At 37.4% G+C, this 24,774-nt stretch overlaps 1 protein-coding gene across 7 annotated transcripts in view; it reads left to right on the top strand.

Annotated features, from left to right (window-relative positions):
• CDIN1 (CDAN1 interacting nuclease 1) overlaps nucleotides 1-24,774 on the top strand; it is a 186,888-nt gene that overhangs the window by 108,872 nt on the left and 53,242 nt on the right. For 5 of the 7 annotated variants that reach the window (XR_012082578.2, XM_020809828.3, XM_020809827.3 and 2 more), the window contains 3 exons: nucleotides 3,945-4,012; nucleotides 6,125-6,190; nucleotides 8,366-8,471. Coding sequence is in view for 6 of the 7 variants with exons in the window: in XM_020809828.3 (XP_020665487.1) it covers nucleotides 3,945-4,012; nucleotides 6,125-6,190; nucleotides 8,366-8,471 (240 nt within the window). In the remaining variant the exon portion in view is untranslated. Of the gene's footprint in view, nucleotides 1-3,944; nucleotides 4,013-6,124; nucleotides 6,191-8,365; nucleotides 8,472-8,779; nucleotides 24,711-24,774 lie in introns of those variants that run through there. The other 2 variants (XM_078391875.1, XM_078391874.1) reach the window with 1 other exon arrangement.

The raw sequence follows: 24,774 nt of genomic DNA, 5'->3' as shown, positions 1-24,774 counted from the left end.
AAATGATTCTTTTCTTATAAATAATTCTTCATTTCCTGTTCCCCCCCTCCCTTTTCTGGTCTTTCTCCAGGGCATGTGGTTTCCATAGCCCTTTTTTGAAAACTGTACCAGTCATGGAGGTAAAATTTCCCCTACAGATGATCAGTCCAAATGCCATTTTTTGTATGGAGTCCATCCCTCTCAATTTTGTTTGATTTGCAAATTGTTCACCAAACAAGGACTTCATCTCAATCAAAACTGAGGTTTGTCAAAGCCAGTTTAAACCAGCCCTTGCACATGGTATTGACCAAGATCTGTAAGAAGCTTTCATTTCTCGGTAACTTAATGGTGTCTTGTCACTATCAAGAGCTTTATTTACACCATCTTGGACACCACCTCAGCCATCTACTTCTGGGCATCTATCAGCACCTCAATCTCACATGCCCATTAATAGTGGCATTTCTATAGCATCTTCCAACCAAACGTTGGGGTGAGCCCTTTGAGTTATCATTCATGCTCTGTTTCAGTCTTGAATGAACCAGTATTCTGTTCATTAATACCTAGATCCACTCCAATTGTCAGTGATTTCCTCCACATTACACAATTGTTATGAGCTGCTCCAGTGCCTTCATCTGTCACACATGCCTTTATATGATCCTTTCAATCATATCACAAGGTTTTCTTATACTTACAACTGATGATGCTGTTTGCTTAGGCGGTGTCGTAAGAGATGTAATATGTGAGCAGACACCAGCCATCTATCCAACTCATCCTTAAGTTTCTTGAGAGCCTTAGACTGCAGATCAACAAGCAGAAATTACATTTTCATCCCTCTCTTTCCACCCTTTACTCTGGAACTCATTGGGACCTCATAGTAACTCCACCTTTCCCTTCCCTCCAGTGCGGCAGAAATCTTAGCTAGTAAAGCATTCTGCATGGCCATTGAGTCATTTTCTTCAGCTTTTACTAGTCATTGACTCCTGGGTCTCATGGTTGCATCAACAGCATTTGTCCAGCTATGCCTTCATGCAGTTCTGCTCTGGTTCATATGTGCCTTTGATTAGAGAGCAGATAGGAAGATCCATATTTTCAGCTGCCCTCACCATCTTCATCTTAACATTAAGCATCTCTTCACTTACTGTCTCTTCAGCTCTCTGATGACAGATGACAAATACCTTGCTGTCTGGTTGGGGAGTACATTATTTGGGCCTTTATATTCATTCTTAGCAGTCCTCCAAGGAGTGTCACAACCCCATCAGTGTCCTCAAGCTCCTTTTTTACTTAAAGTCAGAAATTTGGAATTCTCATCATGGACCATATATTCCAAACAGTAACAGGTAGCACAACATAAGCTACATAGGCAGCATGGTGCACATTTTTCTGTTCTAATCTGCCTTATTTGTTGGTGGGATCAGTGTGTCCCATGTGATTCTCTTAACAGGGCATTCTCCTTAATGCATAATTGGCCACTCTGCAGTCTGTCTTCATTTTCTCAGGAGGGGCATACTGGAGGTAGGTATGTTCACTTTCCACTGTAACAGGGTGGGTGGTATTGTGGCAAAGCAAGAGTGAGCCCAATCTCAGAAGGAGTTGTATTTATTCCTTGCCTAATGGAACTGCAGCCTCCTTTTCCTCTTGTGTCATTTCCATTCATTTTGAGTGTCATTGTTTGGGTGAGAAAGGATGTAGTAGGTATGATATTCATATCCTTGTGGTAGGGCAGGCAGTTCTGACTCACCACACACCTCTAATGAATCTCCTATCACAAATTCAGTGATGTGGCCAGTTCTTCTGACAGAGCAAACAGGTCTCACTGGTCATTTGAATCTAGCTATACAGTACTTTGCCTGACAGATTGGAGGTTCTGTTGACAGCCACCATCCCTGACAAAGCTAAGAACGTTCTTTTAGCCCTTTACTCTTTCCTCATACGAAAGAAAATTGAGAGCATTCTCTAACTTCCTTGTGGTTTGTCCACAGTTTTTCATTTCATATGCATCTTTAAAGAAACTAGTTTATCTGTTTCCTCTTTAAGGATGCATTTGATTGCAATCTGAGTTCATCAACATCACACACCCAGTTGATCAACCCTTTCATTGAAACCCTCTCATTAAAATATTCCTGAAAGTCCTTAAGTGCACCTTTCCAGATGTTGTTCTAATAGCTCCTCAGTGGTTTCTCTCAGTTGTACTATTCCAGTTTATGAATAAACCATTTGTGTCTGTGACTTCATGATACTTAAAGCTCATATACTGGTAAGTTTCATTCCTTGTGGCTGTTTGTGTAGAGACAGGGAGCTTTGTGCCTTACAAGTGGAGATGACCTATTTGATTTTAATAGGGATAAGTAGTTCTTTGATGCAGTACCTTTTTTATCCCTAAAATGATGTCTGCCATACATCTGATGCAAGGTTTGGTTCTTCCAACCTTCTACCAGAACAGTACTTCTCTGTTATCACCGCATGCTAGATGTTCACAGTTTTATAAAAATATTCTCAGGTTTGGTCCTCTGGCAAGTTCCATCTTAAGCACCTGATAGAGAAAAGGAAGAAGCCAATCCAACATACACAATTGTCTTTGAAAATATGCATTGAGGTTTATTCAAAGAAAGATAGGTTCTGCAGAATGAAGATGGAAAGAGCCCTCCGTGGCTCAAATCAAATCATCTCAAATATGATAGAAATACAAAGGGATGAATTCACAACAAGTAGAACACACTGGAATGAAAAGTTCCAGCTCTCATGAACAGCCTGATCTGCAAATGTATTCATAAGTTGTGTTCAAAGGCAACCTTGATACGTTTTTGTCACTTCAATGGTGGACAATGAGGGACAGGAACATATTTCTGTAAACATCTTGGTTACATTTCATTAGATGTGCATTCTTGTGATACAATGTGTAACACTGAACATAAGATGTTATTCAGAAAGGCTTAATAGGTTTACTGTGAGGACCTTCCCCTTCTGTTATCTCATCATTGAAATTTTACGCTGCTAGCTACTTCCTTCAGGCTTTTTCACTCTTCGTCCCAGACTCTGTGGGTTTACAGCTCTCTTGACCTTGCATGCTTGCAAGCTTTGCTTTGGGAAGGAAATATTCAGCTTTTATCACTTCAGGGGAGAGAGGTAACTATTTCTACTGAACGAGCCCATTATTATACTATGTCCTATAGGACAAAGCATATAATCGGAAGGAGATGGATCATGTGTATTGGTAGATCAAAAAAGGGGATTGTCTATTTTGCTTCAACAGGGCATTAGCCTTTACTGTTAGTTATTTGGATTCCTTGAGGAAATCCCCCTTCTTCCTCATTTTCTACAGGACTCCTAGTAAGGGATTACCATTTTAATCTCTGTTTCCAGACTTCTGGCATATCAAATGGCTTGTCTTCCTATCCCTGACAGTGTCAGAGGTACCTTTAGGACCCTTTTCATAATATCCCAATATTGGATCTGTCAAGCTGCTACATAGTTTCAACCCTCCATGTTCATCACTATCAGTTGGATGCACTGGCTTAGGCTGACGACTCCTTCCTGAGGACAATTCTATTATTCATCCTTGCACAACACTTCCCTCCTCTGCCCAGTAAGCTATGTGTGACTCACATAGGCCACAAAGAAGAATTAGTTTGTTCTTGTAACTGTATTTTCAAGTAGACATCTTTGAACTCACAAAAACCCACCCTCCTCCTCTGTTGGTTCCCTCCTTGCTCTGAGTTCCATTGCCTGGCAGTGGATGAAAACTGAGAAGATGTTGCTGAGGAATACCTACAAAATACACACTGAAGGGTGTGGGCAGAATTTTGACCAAAAGCTTCTCAGCTCTGGAAGATTCCAAGCATGGCTATGGACAACTACCAGACCCCTGTACGTTCACAGATAGCCATTCAAAGAAACATGGTTACAAGTACGCAGGTTGTTGTGTTGTTTCAAACATGTACAGTCTTCCTTCCTTAAAAAAACATCAGTGCTATTGGACATGAACATGAAGTCTTACTGCAAGAAATCCTCTTGGAGAAAAATGTGTCTTTTTTAGGTAAGATTTTCTATCATGGTTGAATATATGAATACTGGGAATTTCAGAAATTGTTTGGAAAAGAAGCCTCTTCAGTTGCCCTGTAATAAGTGGTAAAGGGAGGTGAAAAAATGATTGATGCAGTACATGTTATCTTTCATTGATTTAGACCTAAGCAGGAACTCAGTTATCTAATACCCCATACTGCATGTGCAGAAGCTAGCAATTAATATTTTATAGAATAAGTAGCTGGAAAAATGCTTTAATATCAGCTGCTGTATTACTTTTGGTGTCATGAGATATTAGCTATAATCTAGGTCTTAAGAGACTTAGAAAGAAGCATAAGAAATATTAACTACATAATGCTTTATATGTTGAAGAAAAATTCCTACATGAGAAATTCACTAGCTTCTTTAGAAATATGTTTATTTTCTCATATTTTTGTACAGGTGTATTTTCCTGTCCTATGTTTTTAATCAGGATGGTGTTCAGTGTTAAACTACATGAAGATATTGTTGTTCATTATATTCAAGTACTATTTTAGAATGCTTCAGTAACCTCAGCTTATATGATTATTGTTGCTACAAGAACTATTTGTCTTTTTTCTTTTAACTTTCCAAGTAAAGCATATGTTTCATATCCTTTGCATTTAGTGTGTTGAATGTGAAGTGTCAGTTTTAAAGGGTTTATTTTTAAATAAAAGATCTTACAATAAATTTGAAATTGAACAGAAAAGAGGGATTTGTCCCCAAATGGAAAAACCCATTTAAAACATACACACACATATTTCACAAATTTAATTATTGACAACTGTACTTCACTCTATCCTGTAGATTCACTTGTCCTGCTAATCAGTAGGATTGGCAGGACAAGAAGAGAAAATATCTTCAAAGGGCAAATTGATGGCATTTGCATATTATGATCTGAAATATTTTTAAAGCATACATTAGGACTAGTATATTGTTTTCATCTATAATATGTCTACTTTATAATATTCAGAATTTCTTGGGGTATGACTTTAGCAAAAGAAATGGTTTGAAAACTCCTGAAGCTTTCAAAATAATATATAAAAGCCAGTTTTCAGGATCCTATCCCACTTTTGCACTATTCTTCTCCACTGCAAATAAACTAAGAAGATTCATATGGGACTAGTCAGATGGGAGGTGCCTTGGTTCCTATTGCACTGTACGGCACTTGTGATGGATGGAGGATATGAAAAGTAGGCAAACTACCTGAGGAAAGGTGTAGACCAGCACATCCCTCTGCTTTCCAGGAAAATTAATAGGACAGTACCAGTGTAGCGTGCTGGATAGAGTGATGGACTAGGACTCAGTAGAGCAGGGTTTGAATCCCCACGTGACCATGGAAATTCACTGGAGGAGTAGAACTAGTAAAAACCACTCCTTAAATGTCTCATTTACCTTGAAAACTCTATTAGGGTTGCTCTCAGTTCTGACTTGATGGCACAGAGTGCACACACTTATAACAGCAATACCAATTGGAAATGGACTTGTGGATGAAGTGCCTTTTCTTGATTTAGAAAAATCATCAGTGGTCACCCTGTTCACAAGGATTTCCAACCTATGTACCATTTTAGGAAGCTCTGAATGCATCTATAGAATTAGAGAGTGAGCAACAGCTTCTGTAAGCTCTCTTCTACCAGCACAAGGATGGATGCCATGCTTACTGGGATGACTCTTCTATCTGTAATCACTTTTCAATGAATAGATTTTATATTCATTTCTGACATATATATAAATTGAAGAGAAAGTGCAACATGTCTTCATTGTGATCATACTTGCTATTTCTTAAAGTTACTTTCAGAGAGATTTAGTCAACTGAGATATTTCTTTATTTTGAATATTTTTCAGTAACAAAGTACTGTGTGACAAGTTGAATTAATGATGTTTATAATGAAGACATAAAAATGCAGAGATGACAAAGAAGCATTTTTATATTCATGTTTCAGGTTTGCTAAGAAGGTTCATTTAATCTGACACAGCATTGCATGCATAAGAAAGATATGTATGAGTGCATTAGTAATTCCGTACCTCTGTTCAAAAGAAAATTAATTATTCTGCTATCTGGTTAATAGAATAATACTATTGTTTATAACATTTATTCTCCATATAGCTGAAGATCAGTTACGTGCGAAGGGTTATGACAAAACACCAGATTTCATATTAGAAGTGCCAATTGGTGAGTTTTTAGCTTTTGTAGTGAATTCTTTATATTGAAATGCTACAGTTCTTGATGGTATTACAGGATGATCATAACAGGATATTAGATATTCACAGTAATGAAGCAATCGCTGTTAAGATTTGTTTCTGGGAGAAAAGAGTGTTGAATTGCAAGTACCAAGTCAAATGCAGTCTTCTAAACCAACCTAAGACCCTCATCTATGAACAAACCTACTTCTGTTCCAAAAGCATTTATTCAAATTTCTAAACTGTTGAACTGATAAAAATATCTTAAATTTATCCCTTTACTTGTTGAAGGGAAAAGTTAATTTATTATTCCTTCTCAAGGCAAATGTGAACCATAGTTTCTCAGAAATCTAGCCACATGCTCAAATATAAGAATGTGCATTAACTGCCATGGTGCAAATGATAGTTTGCACAATGGGAACCAAAAGGGCATCTTGAAAATGGCAGTTATATCAAAGACATCCCGATGGACCCCACTGGCTTCTAGCCACAGGGGAAGAATTACAGAGCTGCTGCAGAGAAAGGGAGGTGTACATTTCTTCAGGTATGTTAAGCACCTGCATTAGTATTGTAAGTGAATTAACAGGAACACCTTGAGTTTGATACACTCTTAAATGCTAGCCCATGTGATGGCTAGTCTTCCTTAATTTATTTCAATCTATGTCTGACATAGTTTATGATTCTGCAAGTGTTTGGAGCATTTGACCAATTCCCAGAGTTCAGTTCCAGCACAATTATTGGAGTTGGTTAGCTATCTCCTGTGAGTTTTAAATTTTACTAGATTTTTATGTACAGTTGTGGCACTGTGAACCCATCTTGAGATTCTTGCTGTATTTTAGTGTTTCCTTATTTATTTATATTCCATCTTAGTTCAAGGAGCACAACATTCCAGGGCGTTCTGGGGTAACTTTCCTACACAGATCAGCAATGATCCTGACAGTGCCCTGGTCACTCTGTGAGAATATCCTGGGCTTTTGACACAATTGTACCTAAGATCCTGTTTAAACAGTCCATGCAGTACCTCGCTATGCATTTGAACTGTAGGACAGCAGCTAACACACAAGTGAATCAATGGTGAATCAAAGCAAACACTGGAGTATATTATTGAGTTTGTTCTGTGACAGTGAGTGTGTCAATGAAAGACTGGATGAGTGAGAAAGAAAAATTCTTTTCCTTAGGAAGGGAAAGGGATCAGGAACAGGTGGTGGTGGGGGGAAGGAATGCTTCTCTCAAGGTGCAGTGGCTTTTTGTTCCATAGACACCCCTAAAATTTCCTGCTTTCTAATTTGTCTTGGTTCCTCCCTCTTTCTAGTGATGGTTGAAATAATCTTAAGCATCATATCTCTTCATAAGGAACATCTCATGGGGTAATAAATTTCGAAGGGCCATTCTGTACCACTGTTTCAGACTGAAAGAAGTTTTGCAAGCACAATGAAGTTTTTCCCAGAATCCCATTTTCCAAGCAGTTAGAATCTCCTGCCCTGTACGAGAGCCAGGCCTGTATTTGAGCCATCTTTTTGTCCCCAATTTGAGCCCCCTGATCATGAATGTCTTCAAGATGTGTAATAGTGTGACAAGTTTGCAAGCCATTTCATAGCCATTTCAAAGATAAAGTTGCTTGTATCTATCACAGCTTAAGATCCCATAGTACAGTTCTATATTGGAGTTTCCAAGAACATTACCTAGTGAGTTGTGTTGGATGAGTTTAAGTTCTTGTCTCTAGGAATGCAGACAAGATGTTTCTTCATGTTCAGCATTTCTTATGTGTTGAGTCTTGTCCTCCTTGGCTTATTGAATCCAGTAGGAAGGGGATGCCTGGCTAGTTTTAGATTCTGTTATCAGGCTGGGTACCATTGTAGGCAGCATTAAGCACTTGAAATAGTTACTGCAAATTATTGGGTGTGATGAATAACTGAGAAATAAGGTAACGCTGCCAAACATTGCTTACTATGTATCAGGAAATTCTTCCCAATGTTTAGTCAATATTAATTAACAGTTTGTTAGTGCAAGGTGGTGGAGGAGGGCAGAAGGCAAATGCTAGAAGGATATCTCTTTTTAAAGAAGATTTTCTAATCCACTGCTGATTGCAAAATCAGCATCTGCATGGCTTATTTCACCTTGTGTAATTGTGCATTCATTTTAAACTAATATCATTTTTTTTCTTCAGCTGTAGAAGGGCATATCATTCATTGGATTGAAAGCAAAGCCTCTTTTGGTGATGAGTGCAGCCACAAAGCCTACCTCCATGACCAGTTTTGGAGCTACTGGAACAGGTAAATTTTTTTCTTCCTTCTTTGATGATTTAACCTGAAGGTAAAACATCTTCAATATTAGTTTTCTGTGTATAGTTTTTGTTAGTTGCTCCTAGGAGGGGAAAGTGGGATAAAAATGTTGAAAAAAAATGAAATCAATTTCCCCTTTGTAACCAATCATTCATTTAGGCAACACCAGTTTGGGGCATCATATTATCTTTGGATATAGTATATGTACACATGTATGGGTCTTTATGGCTGAGACATGAAGCATCCCTGTACTAACAAAGCACTAATCAGTGTTTTAAAATGGGCTTTTTCTGGTCTAGATCATTGGCGCACATCTGCAAGGAAGCTTTGTCTCTAAGCCAGAAGAAGTCCTACTACTACCTTTGTAATGATATGGTCAAAATTGTCCTAAACATGCAAGTTCCTTTAAAAAGCTCTTTTCCAGGAGCAGGTGCTTACATTTATTCTCTGTCATTGTGAAAAATTGTAGGAGAAGCCATGTTGGCCTTAAGATTCCAAAGTCTGTGTTACGGTGATCCTTTTATTAGGCAAATAAAAAAAGATATAGTCATTCTGTGGATGATTTTAAGTTACTTTTCATTGAGCACAATGTTATAAAAAGTAAGGAAGAGAGCTCAGTGTTAGAGCAAAATCATCTGCATTTGTTTGAAGATGTAATGGGGAAGAAGCTGCAGTGAGCACACTGTTCAAATGTTAGGTCTCAGGCTGCATGGATCCTAGCTTTGCTGGGAACAAGAAAGATCGTAAAAACCAATAAACTCTGAATCTGCATTTTGAAAATTCAAGAACTCCTTTTCAAGTGAGAGCAATCTCTATCCGGTGAGAAGCTAATAGCTCTGTTATAGAAAGAGAATCTAAGGCAACTTCGGTACTGTGAAAGGTGGGTATGATTTTAAATGACGGATCAAGTAAAGTAAGTCAATATGAGCCAGTCTAAGTAGTTTTACCTTGTATTGAAGGGATGAACCCTTAGAAATTAAAAGTCCCAGTTTAAGTTGCACGGAATCTGCTTCTCCCAGTGTATAGTCTCACCTCTGGTATGTCTAAAGTAACAACCCAAGATTGTTTTTCAAAAAAGCAGGGGATACCAGTTGGCTATAAGACAAATTCCAAAATGCATGTTGTGCAAATTCTCTGTGTAGGTTAAAAGAAAAATTCTTCAGCAGGCATGTTACAAAAAGGCGAGTGGGGAGGCATAAAGTTAGTGTGGTGTGCATGTTTACTAAAGATGTGATTATGGAAAACAATAGCTAGTGGGCTGTTCATTTATTAGGTTTAAGCCTGAATGGACCCTGGCTTTTGCAGGGAACAAGAAATGCCAAACAATGTAATTATCTGGATTGCTTGGAGATACTTATCTACTTCATCCACACAGCCTCAAGAAATAAGCCCATGCCTTTTATCATTTTAAATAATATGAGTAAGTTCTGTCCTGTGTTAGTTTTTTCACATACACTGATCAAGTGGATGGATACATGAAACTATGTTGTACCAAGCCAGGCCAAAATGACTTATCTATCCCAGTATTGTCTACTCTGACTGGCAGCATATCATCAGCACTGAAGTGGCAGTGCTAGTAGAGAAGATGTGGATTAAGGCTATGACCACTCCAGAAGTCAAAATGCGCTATTTTTATTGTACATATACAATGTTAAAGATATATTTTATTTATGTTACTACACTTTATTTTCTTGCTGGTATAATTAAATAGTTGGTTTCCATGCTAAAGCCATAGGCTTTTATATGCTGTCATAATTCCATTTCTCAAAAAAAAAAAATCTCTAGTTTATAAATGTGATATATTATGCTTCTGTATTCATGAATCAAAACACGAAGAAACTGCCTGCTATTACTGTACAATATGATGTCTGTGGTGCCAGTAGGAAAAAGGATGTCAAACTTTGCATAGCAAAGGGCAGTCTGAATGTGGATGACACCCATGTCAGCAATTAGGATAGCAGTGGGGGACAGTAGGAAAAGAAAAGAACCTAATATTAGATGCTGTTGATTTGCAAGATCTAAGCAAAGCTTAGATACAAAATTAGGATATTTTGGAGGTCATTAATTTACATAGTCACCACATATCAGAAGTGGCTTCATAGCATGTACCATCTTTGGAGTTGTTGCTGTTGTTGTTGTTCAAAAACCCCAGGAACAGTCAAAATTATAAATTATATATATATATATATATCTGGTGCCATGACCACTCTAGGCGGCTTCCAACAAAGAATAAGCAACAAATAAAATAACACAAAAATTGTACATAGCATAACCTACCATTAACAATTAAAAGCTAGGGACCAAGTAAGAAGGGGAAAAAATTAAAGAAGGAAAAAGATCAAGTATTGAGGGAAGGCCTGACTAAACATCCATGTTTTTAGTTGGTTTTTAAAGATACCCAGCGAAGGGGCTGCGCGAATCTCCGGAGGGAGGTTGTTCCATAGGCGAGGAGCTACTGCCGAGAAGACCCGATTTTGTGTTTTTTCTTTCTGGGCCTCTCTCGGCATCAAGCTCCTCAGCCTCACCTCCTGACTCGCTCGGGTGATCCGGGTAGACCTTGGTGGGAGCAGGCGTTCCGCAAATATCGAGGTCCTAAACTGTTTAGGGCCTTGTAATTAAGCATTAAAACTATGAAGTCGATGCGGAACCGGATGGGCAGCCAGTGCAGTGCGTCCAGAATAGGAGAGATATGCTGGTGTTTTCTCACTCCACTGAGTCTGGCCGCTGCATTCTGCACCACCTGGAGTTTCCGCATCAGCCTCAAAGGCAGCCCCACGTAGAGCGTGTTACAGTGGTCTAATCTTGAGGTTACGAGCGCATGCACCAAGGTAGTGAGCGCCCCCGTGTCGAGATATGGTCACAGCCAGGCTATCCGCCAAAGATGGAAGAAAGCGGTATTGACTACCGACGCCACCTGGGTTTCCATGGTCCAGATGAATCCCCAAGCTGCAGACCCCACTCTTTGCGGTAACGGTCACCCCCCCAAAAGAGAGAGAATCACCCAAGCTGCCAACCACGGGGGCACCCATCCTCAGAACCTCCGTCTTGTCCGGGTTCAGCCTCAGCCCATTTTCCTGCATCCATTGCAGTATGGTCCCCAGGCAGCACTGGAGGGACATGATGGCATCACCTGCAGTTGGAAGAAAGGAGATGTAGAGCTGGGTGTCATCAGCATATTGATGACACGATGCTCCACACCCCCTGATGACCCCACCCAGCGGCCTCATATAGATATTAAACAGCATTGGGGAGATAATTGACCCCTGCGGGACCCCACAGTTGAGGCTCCATGGGGCCAAGACATTCTCCCCAAGCTGCTCTCTCTGGGGACGGTCCTCCAAGAAGGAACGGAGCCAGACAAGCGCCAGGCCACCAATTCCCAACTCAGAGATCCTCCCCAGGAGGATACCGTGGTTGATGGTATCGAAGGCCGCTGAGATGTTGAGGAGGACCAACAGAGATGTTTTACCCCTGTCAGCCTCCCTCAACAGGTCATCATACATGGCGACCAATGCCATCTCCATACCGTGGCGCGTCCTGAAGCCCGACTGAAACGGATCCAGGGCATCTGTTTCATCCAAATGAGCCTGAAGCTGGTCAGCCACCGCCCTCTCCACCACTTTGCTTAAGATAGAAACATTGTCAACGGGCCTATAGTTGCCAATTTCGTCCGCCGCCAAACTGGGTTTCTTTCTTATGGGCCTAATGAGTGTCTCCTTGAGGGAAGGGGGAAACCTGCCCTCAAGAAGAGACCCATTTATTATTGCTGTGGCCCATTCTGTTGTTATCGGCCTGGCTGCTTTGATTAGCCAGGCTGGGCAAGGGTCAAGGGAGGAGGAGGAGGTACGACAGCGATCAAGCACTTTGTCCACAGAATCTGGCGTCACAGGCTAAAAGGAATCAAAAGTTACCGGGCAAGACGGAGCGCTGGACATCTCAGCTCGACTCACTGTATTCAAAAAAGGAGAGAGCAATAAAATCATTGACTGGTGTTATATAACAGATACAAGTTTTAACCAAAAACCTAAGTATCTGTTAAATATCGGTGCAGAATGTTTGCTATCTCTAATATTGCTGTTTTTTGTAGTTCTGATTTCTGAGATCTAAAACTGCTTATAGTACTGTGTGAAATTTCTTGATATTGTTCCCAAAACCCAATGACTAGGGGGCCACTGAAGTGTTTTCTCCAGAGGCAAGATGTTTCGATTGCCAGGAGTCTATACTTTGTTATTTTTTCCCAATTCTTCATTTTCAACTCTGGCATCCCCTGGAATTGCCATGTCAATGATCCAGATATTTCTTAGTTCTATTACTACTATATCTGGTGTGTTATGTTCAGGGTATCTTGCAAGCATGATTTTGATAAGCTTGTTTAACCAGGAAAGAGTTAAAAATTTGAAAAGTTAGTTAAGAGTTAACTAATCATGTCATGATTCGCAGGGACAAATATTCAGATTGCTCCAGAGGTGGAACTGAATTCCTCCTTGAAAATGTATGTGAGGAGACTCTTTGCTCTAAGGAAACCTAAGAAAATTATTACTGACAAAATATCTCAGTTTTTAGAGGACTGTTCATCCATTACTTTCTTTAAAGCAAAACTGTTTGTTTAGCTCTTTAAAGAAAAACTTTATTTTCAGTCTGTTTCTATTACCTTTCTTTCTAAATATCTCCCTTCTCCCAGGTACAAATGTATACAGTGTTTCATTTTGCGAAGCTCCTGTTTGCTATGCTGTTCCATGCATGTTTAGTCTTGTCACAGAGTGGCTATTTTCTCCAACAGTGAAATATAACCAATTTTTGTTCTATTTACGGAACTCCATTCTCCTTCCAAAACTGCATTGATTCTTGCAAAGACATTCAACCCTTTCTTTTTATTAATACAAAATTAATAAATTATACCCAGATAGCAATAAAAATGTTCTCTACTTTAATCTAATATTACATGTGAACTTATCATTAAAAGTTATATTCCAAACTTCTTTATATCATACATTTAATAGAAAATCATGGTTTACCTTCCAATTCCTTGCTACTATGAATTTGTAGCTGTTAATAAGTTTCAATGTAATTCTTTTGTTATCCTACTCTTCTGCTTCTTATCAAATATTGATAAGAATGCTATTTCAGGGGAACACTCTATATTTGCCTTAATTATTTTATTTCCTTACAAATCAACCATCAAAATTTCAATATGTTCTTACATTCCCACCACATATGAAAATAAATACCTATTTTCTGACATGCTTTGCAATACAACTTAGATTAATTAACATCTATTTGATTTAATTTCACTGGAGTTAATACAATCTCCAAATTAATTTATAAAAAAATTCCTTTATCCTAATAGACATAACTTTTATTCTTTTATCTCATATCTTCCTAAATCTTGGCACCTGTTTACTTTCTGAAATCATGTTCCTATAGTTATTTCCGAGGATTAATATTTCAGTCCCTGTATCCTGGTTTATTTCCAAATTTAAAAAGTGGATGGAGTCAACTATTTATTTTTCAAGATAAGCAATTTTGATCTTTTCCATTTTTGTGATATTTTTAAAATCTGGGGGTGTTTAGGATTGTGTTTCTAAATGGGGGAGTAAAATAGTTTTATTTTTTTAAAAAATCATAACTCATAGAATTCCTGCCCAAACTTCCCCAAATTTGGCACTAAGCAAGAGCGAACAGTCTGCTACAAGTGTATCAAATTTGGTGCTGATATGAAGCTGTATTTTTCTTTTATCTCATATCTTCCTAAATCTTGGCACCTGTTTACTTTCTGAAATCATGTTCCTATAGTTATTTCTGAGGATTAATATTTCAGTCCCTGTATCCTGGTTTATTTCCAAATTTAAAAAGTGGATGGAGTCAACTATTTATTTTTCAAGATAAGCAATTTTGATCTTTTCCATTTTTGTGATATTTTTAAAATCTGGGGGTGTTTAGGATTGTGTTTCTAAATGGGGGAGTAAAATAGTTTTATTTTTTTAAAAAATCATAACTCATAGAATTCCTGCCCAAACTTCCCCAAATTTGGCACTAAGCAAGAGCTAACAGTCTGCTACAAGTGCATCAAATTTGGTGCTGATATGAAGCTGTATTTAAAAGTTAACTTTTGTTTGGACTGTCCCCATTTTATATTTGCCTTATAAAATGTTGATTTGCACTGTCAGCACAAGATCATTGCAGCACTCTCATACAGAGATAATATGCTAATTCGTACATTAATATAATCAAGAGACAGATTAGTATTTAGAAACTATACTTTTAGTACTGACTTACAGTAATGATGAAGTCAGTTTACTTTTTCAATTTACTTTTTGCAAATCAGCCTACAGTGTCTCTTAGAGTCATTTTTAGTGATTCCCAGGAGAAAAGTTGATGCTGTTATTATTGGAAGCAACTTTGTAACATTTGAAGAATGTACTGAGAAAAAGTCTTCTTTGACACTGATATTTGAATAATGGTAATTCCACATAATGAGAGTAGTGTTTCTTCTATATTCATTAAATATGAATAGAAAACCTTCTGTCTCCTGTAATCTTTTCTTGTTTAATTGTAATATAAATGACCTTAGTTCTGTGCATAATATCAAATGAGATAGGAGAAATTCCTAGTTTATCAGTAAGGTTGTTGTCCTGGTAGATTAACTTCTGATTAACACTCCCATTGCTTTCTAAAAAGAACTTATGTCTGGTGTACTTAAATATTTTTATTCAAGGGGATGTTACTTTAAGTTTTAAAAAAAACAACTATGTATTAAACTTGCAATAGTATATGCTTTTAATTTTAGTAGGTATGTGTTAGACAGAGGGAGAACAATAAAAATTTTATCTTACGGCAAGTATGTTGTTTGTTTCATTAAATACTTTACATGTTTATTTTTGCAGTATTTGTGGAAAGACACAAAGGAGACTAGTGAATATATACCAATGTTATCGGTCAATTTATTCATCTAAACGTAAATTATTTGGAATGTTTAGAGAAGAACTTCATACTTTCTCTAATATTCTGTGAATATCTGTCACTTTAGGGGTTGAAAAGTTACACAGTATTGGCAAGATGAAACACGGACACTTAACAAAGAGACTTAAGGGAAACCTTGGGAGTTGCATTTGTCAAGCAGCTAGGAAAACTGCTCATGCATACCCAGGATCCAAAGCTGCATTGGCAGCCAAAACACAAAGAACTGAAAGGTCACTTTCCTTCCTGCAGTGTGATGCCTTGTTGACATATTTTGACACACTGGTACACTACTGAAAGGTTTTGACCTTACTGCAACACAGAGAGACTTAGGATTGGATAAGCTATCTACTGTTTATGTAATTTCACAAATTCTACATTTTTGCTCCCTCTCTCATCTCCCATGCCCAGCCTAACAGTAGTTAAGATTGTTTTTGAATATGCCTCTGAATGATTACTGCCATTTTTCATTCATACTGTAACTGGAGGGTAGAATCATGGTGAATAAAATCTGGTGAATTTTAAATGTTATCAAATGAAGTTTGTTATCCTACTATCTTGCAAAGGAGAACTGTATAATGCTTGTAAGGACAAATTCTACTGTGGAGGTAAGACAACAGGAAGAAAACAACGTTGTAAAGTGGAATTAAGAGTTTATTGTCCAATAAATACCAGTTTCTGAACATTTGTCTTAAAATTGCATTTTAGTAGCATGTCAGATTTAGGCTATCATTTGACTTTTTTTTTTACTTCACTATCTTTTCCTTTCTTTTTGCAAAATTTGTGGTTGACTTATATACTGTATATAGCTTCCTTGAAATACTGTCACATCTTCAGAAGCTATCCCATAATACAGACAGAATGCTTTCAGCTTCCATCTACATTACCGCAAGGCTTCAGCCCCAATTTCCTTGGTATTTCTCATTCAGAATAGACAAGCATCTAGGTTTGCATACGATAAGAGCTGACAGCATAGATCCTGCTATGTTTGCCAAAGGCCTGGTCACAGACACTCCACTATGTCAAAGAATGTCAACCCCCACAGACCTTACCTTTCAGAACTCCTTGTAATTTTTAATTGACATTTACATCTGACATTTTGAATGTACATCTTATTGTTGAGTCTTTATCTACATATGAATAGTAAAAACAATTATAGGTCAATATCAAAGTATATAGTTTTTATTATTTGAGATGTTTGTTCTGTTCTCTGAAGCTCAGACTAGCTATACTTATCCTTTCACTTAATCTAATTTTGTGAAGCTATTATGTGTGAAGAAAGAATTTAAAAGTAATTGAGTACAATATAACCATATGATGTGTGTGATGTGTGTCATGCAATTACACACTTTAAAAACATAACTATGCTCTTTGCAATTTTTGAAAATACCATTTGTACAAATAACTATGAATTCCCTTTAATGTAGAATATTTGAGAGAAAATAGTATTTGAAATATATAATTTAGTCTGTACTGTGTAATATTTTTTTCTGTACAAGTGAAAATGAAACAGTTCAAATGAAAGTTTTAATTTGAAAATTTTCCAATTTATTACGTTAATAATAATTTTCCCAAATTAGAATAGGGAACTTCATTTGCTCATAAATGTCAATAAGCAAAGAACCAGCAGAAGTGGATTGTCACCAGGGATGTTGCTTTTCTACTAATTAGTTAATTTACATTTTACAAATTAACAGTAAAATTCAGATAGAAGATATTCTACAAGCATATCATAGCTTTACTGACCTGTATTTGTATTTGCCAAATTTAAGTTAATTAGAAATGTGGATGTTGTTTGTTTTATCTGTCACAAACCTCATCTTTAAAAAAAGTCTAGACACACTCCACCCCCCAACATTTATCATCTAAATAATAGTCTTCCCAAGATGGCAGCCTCATAATAAACTCTTTTCAGTGGAGTGATGGGTAATGAAGCTTGCACGTGAAGGCAGCGAAAAATGTTGTCTAGCCAAATGCATGAATATGATGGCTGGAGAATCAGTGGACTTTCTCAGTCATCAATCTTTTTAGTAGCCTCTTACACATCTGAATATTTTGATAGATGGTCTAATAATTGAGTTATCTATCTTTCTAACTATCAGAGTTGCATAAAAATTATTCTCACATACTATTGAATATTAAATATATTAGACATCCAGTAAATTTTTCAAAAAAGGACTAGGTGTTGCAGAAATTTTTATAATACAGAAAATTAAACCTTCAGAGATTATGTTAAAAAAAACAGTATAATGTCAGATGCTTTTGAAAAGTATTTGAATGTGTGCAAAGAAAGTAAAAAGGAAATGCAGATGTAGTTAGCCTCCAATTTAAATTGGTGTATGAAGCATAAAATAAAATGTTTTGTGGAATCTGTTCCTGACTAATGGAGATGATAGATCTGACATGGGTATGGTGGTTATAGGCAAAAGAGAACTGGGCTCCTGAGCATGTAAAAATAATACAGAATGACATCTTCTAAAATTCCCTCCTCTACACATTAAAAAAAAGAGACGAGCCCTGTCCCCTTTTGCAAATGGCCACCCTAGATATAGGCGAGTTGTGATTGGGATAGTCTCTGAATGACTGAGGTTCTTCCCCTGTTTTGCATCCATATTTGGTACTTTGAAGATAAGGGAAGTAAGACTTCAGACATGGTAATTTCACCTTTTCTGCACATAACCTTCGTCCTCCTACTCAGACTACTGCTAATCCAAGAGGTGAAGCAGATGTAGTCTTTGTCCATTGTTTCTCTCTGCAGATAATAGCAATGGCAGGATTAAGTTGGGGAAATGGAACAAAAAGAATTAATGAAACACACTTCTCAGTCTTCAAAGTAACTACTTGGGATTGCCAAGTAATTTAAAAAATACCTCTGGAGATTCTAGTCATGCTTCTTCCACCTCACAACTCAATATTAAATTACTCATACTTGGAAAACAGCTGTTGAATAGATTTAAATTAACAGCATTTAATATTAATATTACCAACTTAATGTTTCATTGGCTAAATTCTTTTGTACAGTTACCCAAATGGTGTAACTTTTAGACACAAATTGCCATGAGTTAAGGAATCTCCCCTACGCATAAATTGTGCCATGCTGAGTCTCATGGCTGATTTCTTAACCTTTCCACTGATTTTTGGGCCTAATAACTCATTTCAAAAGTAACTGAGACTAAATTAAAGCAAAAGAAAAAAGCAAAACGTGCTGCTTATATACCACCCCATAGCGCTTCAAGCACTCTCTGGGCGGTTTACAAGTTAATTATGCAGGCTACATATTGTCCCCCCCCCCCCCCAGCAAGCTGGGTACTCATTTTACTGACCTCGGAAGAACTGTCCTGTGTATACTTATCATGAAATAAACTCCTTAGACATGGTGGAATTTCAGAGTGAAAATAGCTACATGAAAATTAGACATAAATGAGAAAATATATATGCACTTTGAGTTTTCTAGGATATTATTAACATTATGTATGATTTAAGTACAAGATGTCATATCTACATGCATGAACACTCTGCTTGACCTGAAGATATTACAATAGATAATTTCAGTCTACAACAAGGTTAATGGAGAAGTTGTTTACAAGTAAATAATAAAAATAGTCCATTGGATGTTAGTTTTCGCTACCAGTACTTATTTTATTTATAAGATTTATTACCACTTTTAGATGAAATCCCCCTCATAGGTTTTTTGCTTCTTTTTTCTTTGCTGTTCAGTGATGTTTTGCATTATTTGTAATAATACAAAATAAACCAACTTTTTATTCCTTGACATACAAACACACTTTAGTTTTCTGCCAATAGATGAAGCTAACATTTATTTCCAGAACAAATGGCAGGAGGAGCCATTAATTTCAGCAAGTTCTTTGTGATTTTTGGCAGGGGAGGAAAAAAAGCAAGCTCCCTGCAACTGCCAGTTTTGTCTTCTGATTATTTTGGGGGATCTTCCTAATAAAGACAGGGGGTAATCTCCACTTGGCCCTGAGCTGAGAAGAAAAAGTTACTGTAATTTCAGAGCACTGAACAAAGTCAACAGCTAAAATTTCTTGGTAGAACCTATGGGAACGTTTTCCTAGTGGCAGCAATACATTTTTCCTGGCTTCATCTGAAGTACACGATTATATAGAGTCTTTTGATCAATCCATTTCATGTCATTGTTTATACATTTCAGAAACTACCTTTGGTCCAGATAATATTGCTAAATGTTAATGAAACAATATTGTATAAGAACAATAAAATTTCAAAATAAAAGCTCAGAAATTATTCAAGCAGAAATAAACCAAATTGATCTATAATTTAAAAACTGTTGCAGTTTAAAATGTGTTGGAAATAAGGAAGCATTTGGATTTTGGATCAAAATGAAATCAGGGTTACTTCAAATCATACCATAACAATATTTCCATTATGGATAAATAAAGGAATTGTTAAAGCAAAAACTATATTAGGTTTATAAATTTGCATCTGCTTATGTCCAGGCTATACAGTGGACCCTTGACTTACAGACGGCTTGACTTAGACTTTTTGAGTTACAGACTTCTCTGGCCGCAAAATTTAGGTTTGACTTGCAGCCTGAGATTTGACTTACAGACCAGAAAAAAACCAAAATGGAACAAAAACGGCCTGTTACGGGATTAATCGGTTTTCAATGCACTGTAGGTCAAGGGAGACTTGACTTACAGACTTTTTGACTTGAGAACCGCCTTCCAATACGGATTAAGTTCTCAAGTCAAGACCCCACTGTAATGGCTATTGTTCTCAGTTAAAGAGGGGGGAATCAAAATTCAGCAGAAAACATTCTGAAGATTACATCCACTTCTTCTCTCTGCTTAAATGTAATAATGTGCTGATATTAGCCAGTGTCCCTCACTGCAATGTGATCCCAATCTTTTTTTGAGTCTGGAACTATAGAACCATCAGATGCTCCCAAAATGAATAAGCATCTTTTTTTTTTCTCCTTGGAGCAGGCAAAAAAATTCCTTGATAGTTTTTGTTTGTTTGTTTTTGCGAGTCTCTCTATAGCCTTCACTAATAACAGGAGGAAATGCCATAAGAGCTTTCCCTGAGAAAGGAAGGGATGTCGTGATGGCTGGATTCAGAATGTGTGTTTTCCTAGCAGAAGGTGTATCCATCTGGTTTTCAGGGACCTCCATCCCATTTTGCAGGGTATCCCAGCTCTCTTTACAGCATTTTGAGGGGGCTCGAGGAGCAGCCATGAGAAAGAGGCAGTAGGAAAGTCTTCTTCTGTCAATGCAGTTGTACATGCATAAACGTGGATTCAACCCCAGTGTGTTTAGAATTTGTTTCTTCTTTTCTAGTTTTTTTTTCCATAGAAGAGAAGAAAGGAGCTGGATGACATTCTTTGTTCATTCATTCAATGAACATACATCCATAGAAATAATTCTAGAATTAAGTATTTTATTTATTTCATTTTTATACTGCCCATCTGGCCAAAGGCCACTCTGGTCGGTTTAGAACATATATAAACAAGATGCTTAAAATACAATTTAACAGAACAGAAAATAGAAATAACAAAATACAAGTAAACAGTACCATCAAAACATAAAAAATATATTTGCCTAAAACATTCAGAACATTTAAAACATTACAAATAGTTGGCTAGCAGTAAACTGAGTGTTCGACCTTAATGTTGTCTATCTAGGAGTAGAGTGGCAGACTAGGACTTGGGAGACCTGGGTATTTATTTATTTATTTATTTATTTATTTATTTATTTATTTATTTATTTATTTATTTATTTATTTATTTATTTATTTATTTATTTATTTATTTATTTATTTAATATCCCGCCTATCTAGTCGATCGAGACCACTCTAGGCGGTACTTTCAGCCACAGAAACTCACTGGGGAAGGGGTAACTTTGGTAAAACCACTTTTTAAATATCTCACTTACCTTGAAAGTCCTATTAGAGTTGCTATAAATCAAGTTCCAGCTTGATGGCACAGAAAGATAACAGATTTTGTGAGGTTTTAGCTGATTTTATGATTTTATGCAGTTGAACTGCTTTTCTGGCTACTATGAATGGACTGCATTATAAGTAAGATATAAAGCACAGTAGGTCAAGTACAGAAATTTTGTCAATGAACAAATGTTCTCTCCCCACTTGCTGCCTTTCATTTACTTTCTAGTCGCTGTGTTTAGAACAGAGGGAAGAGCAGCATGGTTTGTATGTACAGGATCACAAGTTTAGTTCTTGGTATCTCCAGATGCAGAAGACCCCTCTGAAACCCAAGAACCACTGCCAGCCATTATAGCTGGTAATGAACTGAGTGAAGCAACAGTCTTCTTAAGAATAAGCTGCTGTCTTTGTTACTGTACTCTTTGGTATAAATTGGTTTACTCTGTGATCAGGTTTTCAGCCATTGGCTAATAGTTTCAGCCTTGTGGCTCCCAGAACATTTTACAAAAGACAAATAAGTTGTCAGATCAGTATAAATGTCACACAATTAGGCCAGTGATTAAAGCGGCAAATTGAAATAAAACTCAGTATTTTAAAAGCCAGGAGAACACAAAGGTCTTTGGTTCTCCAAAGGTAGCAAGTCAGACACTAGACAAGCCATGACTGGGAAGGCTCATGCCCTAGCTACTACCTACCTTTCTTAGAAAGGAGCTTTCATCAATCATCTCAGCTGATCAATCCCTGTAGGGCTTTACAATACATGTACTTTTGCAATAGAGGTAAAGGTCACTCCATGTATATGTGTGATAGAGAAAGAAAGACATAACTTCATGTTTTGAAACATTATTTAAATATATATCAATCAAATTTAAAATCACCAACTTGACATGTACACCATTCGGTTTTGGCACTGTTAACGTCTACTGAAGCCAGATTAATTCTTTTTTTTTCCTGCTATATTATCAAAGCCTGGAAATGCTACTTTAGGGAGCAACAGTTCCCAGAATCCACCAGCCAGCACTTTTACAAACTCTGTTAATAACATTGGGTTATATAACATGCAACTGGCTGAATAGCTCAGTGAATTAAGTATCTGGCTGCAGAGCTGAGGTTGGCAGGTCAATTTCTCACTGTGCCATCCAGGAGAAGAGCCAGCCTGTGTGGCCTTGGGCAAGCTACACAGTCCCAGGGTGCCTCTAAAAGAAAGGAATAGTAAACCACTTCTGAGTCCTTTTCCCTAGGAAACATTGGAAAGGGTTGCCATAAGCTAGAATTGACTTGAAATATATAAATATTATTTTATGGCATGCATACATATTATTTGCCATATAGTTCATAACAGTAGAGGAATTTTTTTATTTTTCACTGAGGAACTTCCTGTTTTTTAAAGGCAGATTTCAAATTGAGAATAAAGTTAATTTATATGAGTGAGACAAGGGAGTGCAGTAACCCTGCTCCACCATCTTTTTCTTTATTAGCAGTTGTTTGTTGAACACTCTCTATGCATGCAGTTTCTCCACACAATCAGAAATGCAGATTTTCTCCCCAAGGTTCTAGATCACATAGAACAGTGGTCCTCAACCTTGGGCCTCCAGAGGTTCTTGGACTACAACTCCCACAAGCCTTCACCACCAGCTCTGCTGGCCAGGATTTCTGGGAGTTGAAGTCCAAGAACATCTGGAGGCCCAAGGTTGGGGACCACTGACATAGAAGACCCTAATGTATAGCAGAGGTTCTGCTTGTCAAGGTCATTTCCCAGAATGAGAGGTCTTCTGGAGGGGAACAAGGCTACCCTGTTTCCTTTCCTTACTCTTTTGAAGGAATCTATATCAACAATTCCTAAACAGAGCTACTATCAATCACATTTTTGCCATTTACAATTGATTTTCCATTTTGGCAACAAATCATTTATTTGAACTGCTGATCTTGTTTTTTTAAGCACTGGCCTGTACTGTCGCTTATTCATATCTAAAATCCACCTACCTCGGGAATTTGGCAAGTGTAAATAAAATATGGTGGCACAGGATAGTAATTTGGCAAATGAAACCTTCATGTGGTACATGGAATATATATTGAGAATATATAAAGGACAACCTGTGCCCAAGATTCTGTTGTGTGATTCTCCTGAGCCCCAGTGGGGATTTTCCTCAATCATCATAACAGCAGGAGCAGCAGCCCCATTGCTTCTTTTATATACAGATGGAGCCATTTGCTAGTGCGAGAAGTAGGAAGCAATATATAACAGATCTTAGGCTCATATGTACAATGACTTATTATTATGGTGTGTGACTCACATTTCAGTTTAATAAAATTGAAATGTCACCTTAAGAAATTAACTTCTAAGGCATATGAAATGCCAGTTAAACTATTCTAGGATTGTTAGCCTCTCTTACAGTTTCTTTGGTGCCTAAATATTTGGTAGGTCAACATAATAATTTTTTTATTACTTTGAGGATAAAAATTTTCATGTTCATCTCCACTCAGATTCCACACAGACCAAACTGAGTTGATCAGTGTACTGTCATTTCCCCATTTGGTGGAATTAGTGAGAGCTGTTACATCCTGAGAGTTTGGACAACATGTTAATAGCTGTGGAACCAACCACCTAATCTCTCATTCCCTGTCCACTAGGGTTGATTAAAACCAACTAAGAGAGGAAGGCTGGCTAGGTTGGATCCAGAATGTGGTGGATGAAGGTGCTACTACCTGTAAGAAGTAGTCATGTGATGAATGCTGAAGAAGACTAGTTTGTATTCAGATGTATTGAATAAATATTATTCAGTCTTCCTTTTCTTTGGGGAAAGAAACTCAAAATAGTGGTGATGGCTTGGCTTCAAGCACTCTTGGAGGATACCAGTTTACTATACCTTCCATATTTGTGTTAGAACTTAGTTTTCGGACTGAATAAGGTCTGCTCACTCAGAAAAGTCACATTTCCTGGGAGAAGGAACAAAGATGTGCAACCCGGTGACTCTTTCCCAATCTCTCAGATATCCAGTTAGTACCACTGGATATCTTACAGAAACATCTCTGCTATTGGTGGCACCATTTTAATGTTGAATCAGTTCCTTTTTATTGAGCTCTTTAAAGCCACCTGCCACCAGGCACTTTCTTGTTCCCATTTGTAAGAAGAGTTTTAGTACAATCATAGGAAGACAGTATCATCAATATATCATGTAATCTGAGGAAAGGATAGCTGAGAGAACACCTCTGAGAGATGGCTCAGCCATTACTGTTATTGTCAAGGTCCTTTCTTGATATGCTACATCCTGTAGTTGCCTACCTTGCAATAATGAGGTCTTTTCCATGTTGGAACCCACTGTCTGGACTATTCTTACCCCAATAAATAAAACATACCCTGGCTCTTTTGCAATTTCAGCATATGTTCAAAATTTTATTTACCTTAACATTTACTGGTTTA

The sequence above is a fragment of the Pogona vitticeps genome, chromosome 1 (assembly GCF_051106095.1).
Source record: "Pogona vitticeps strain Pit_001003342236 chromosome 1, PviZW2.1, whole genome shotgun sequence".
Lineage (NCBI taxonomy): Eukaryota > Metazoa > Chordata > Lepidosauria > Squamata > Agamidae > Pogona > Pogona vitticeps.
This window is presented reverse-complemented; position numbering and strand designations above follow the sequence as displayed.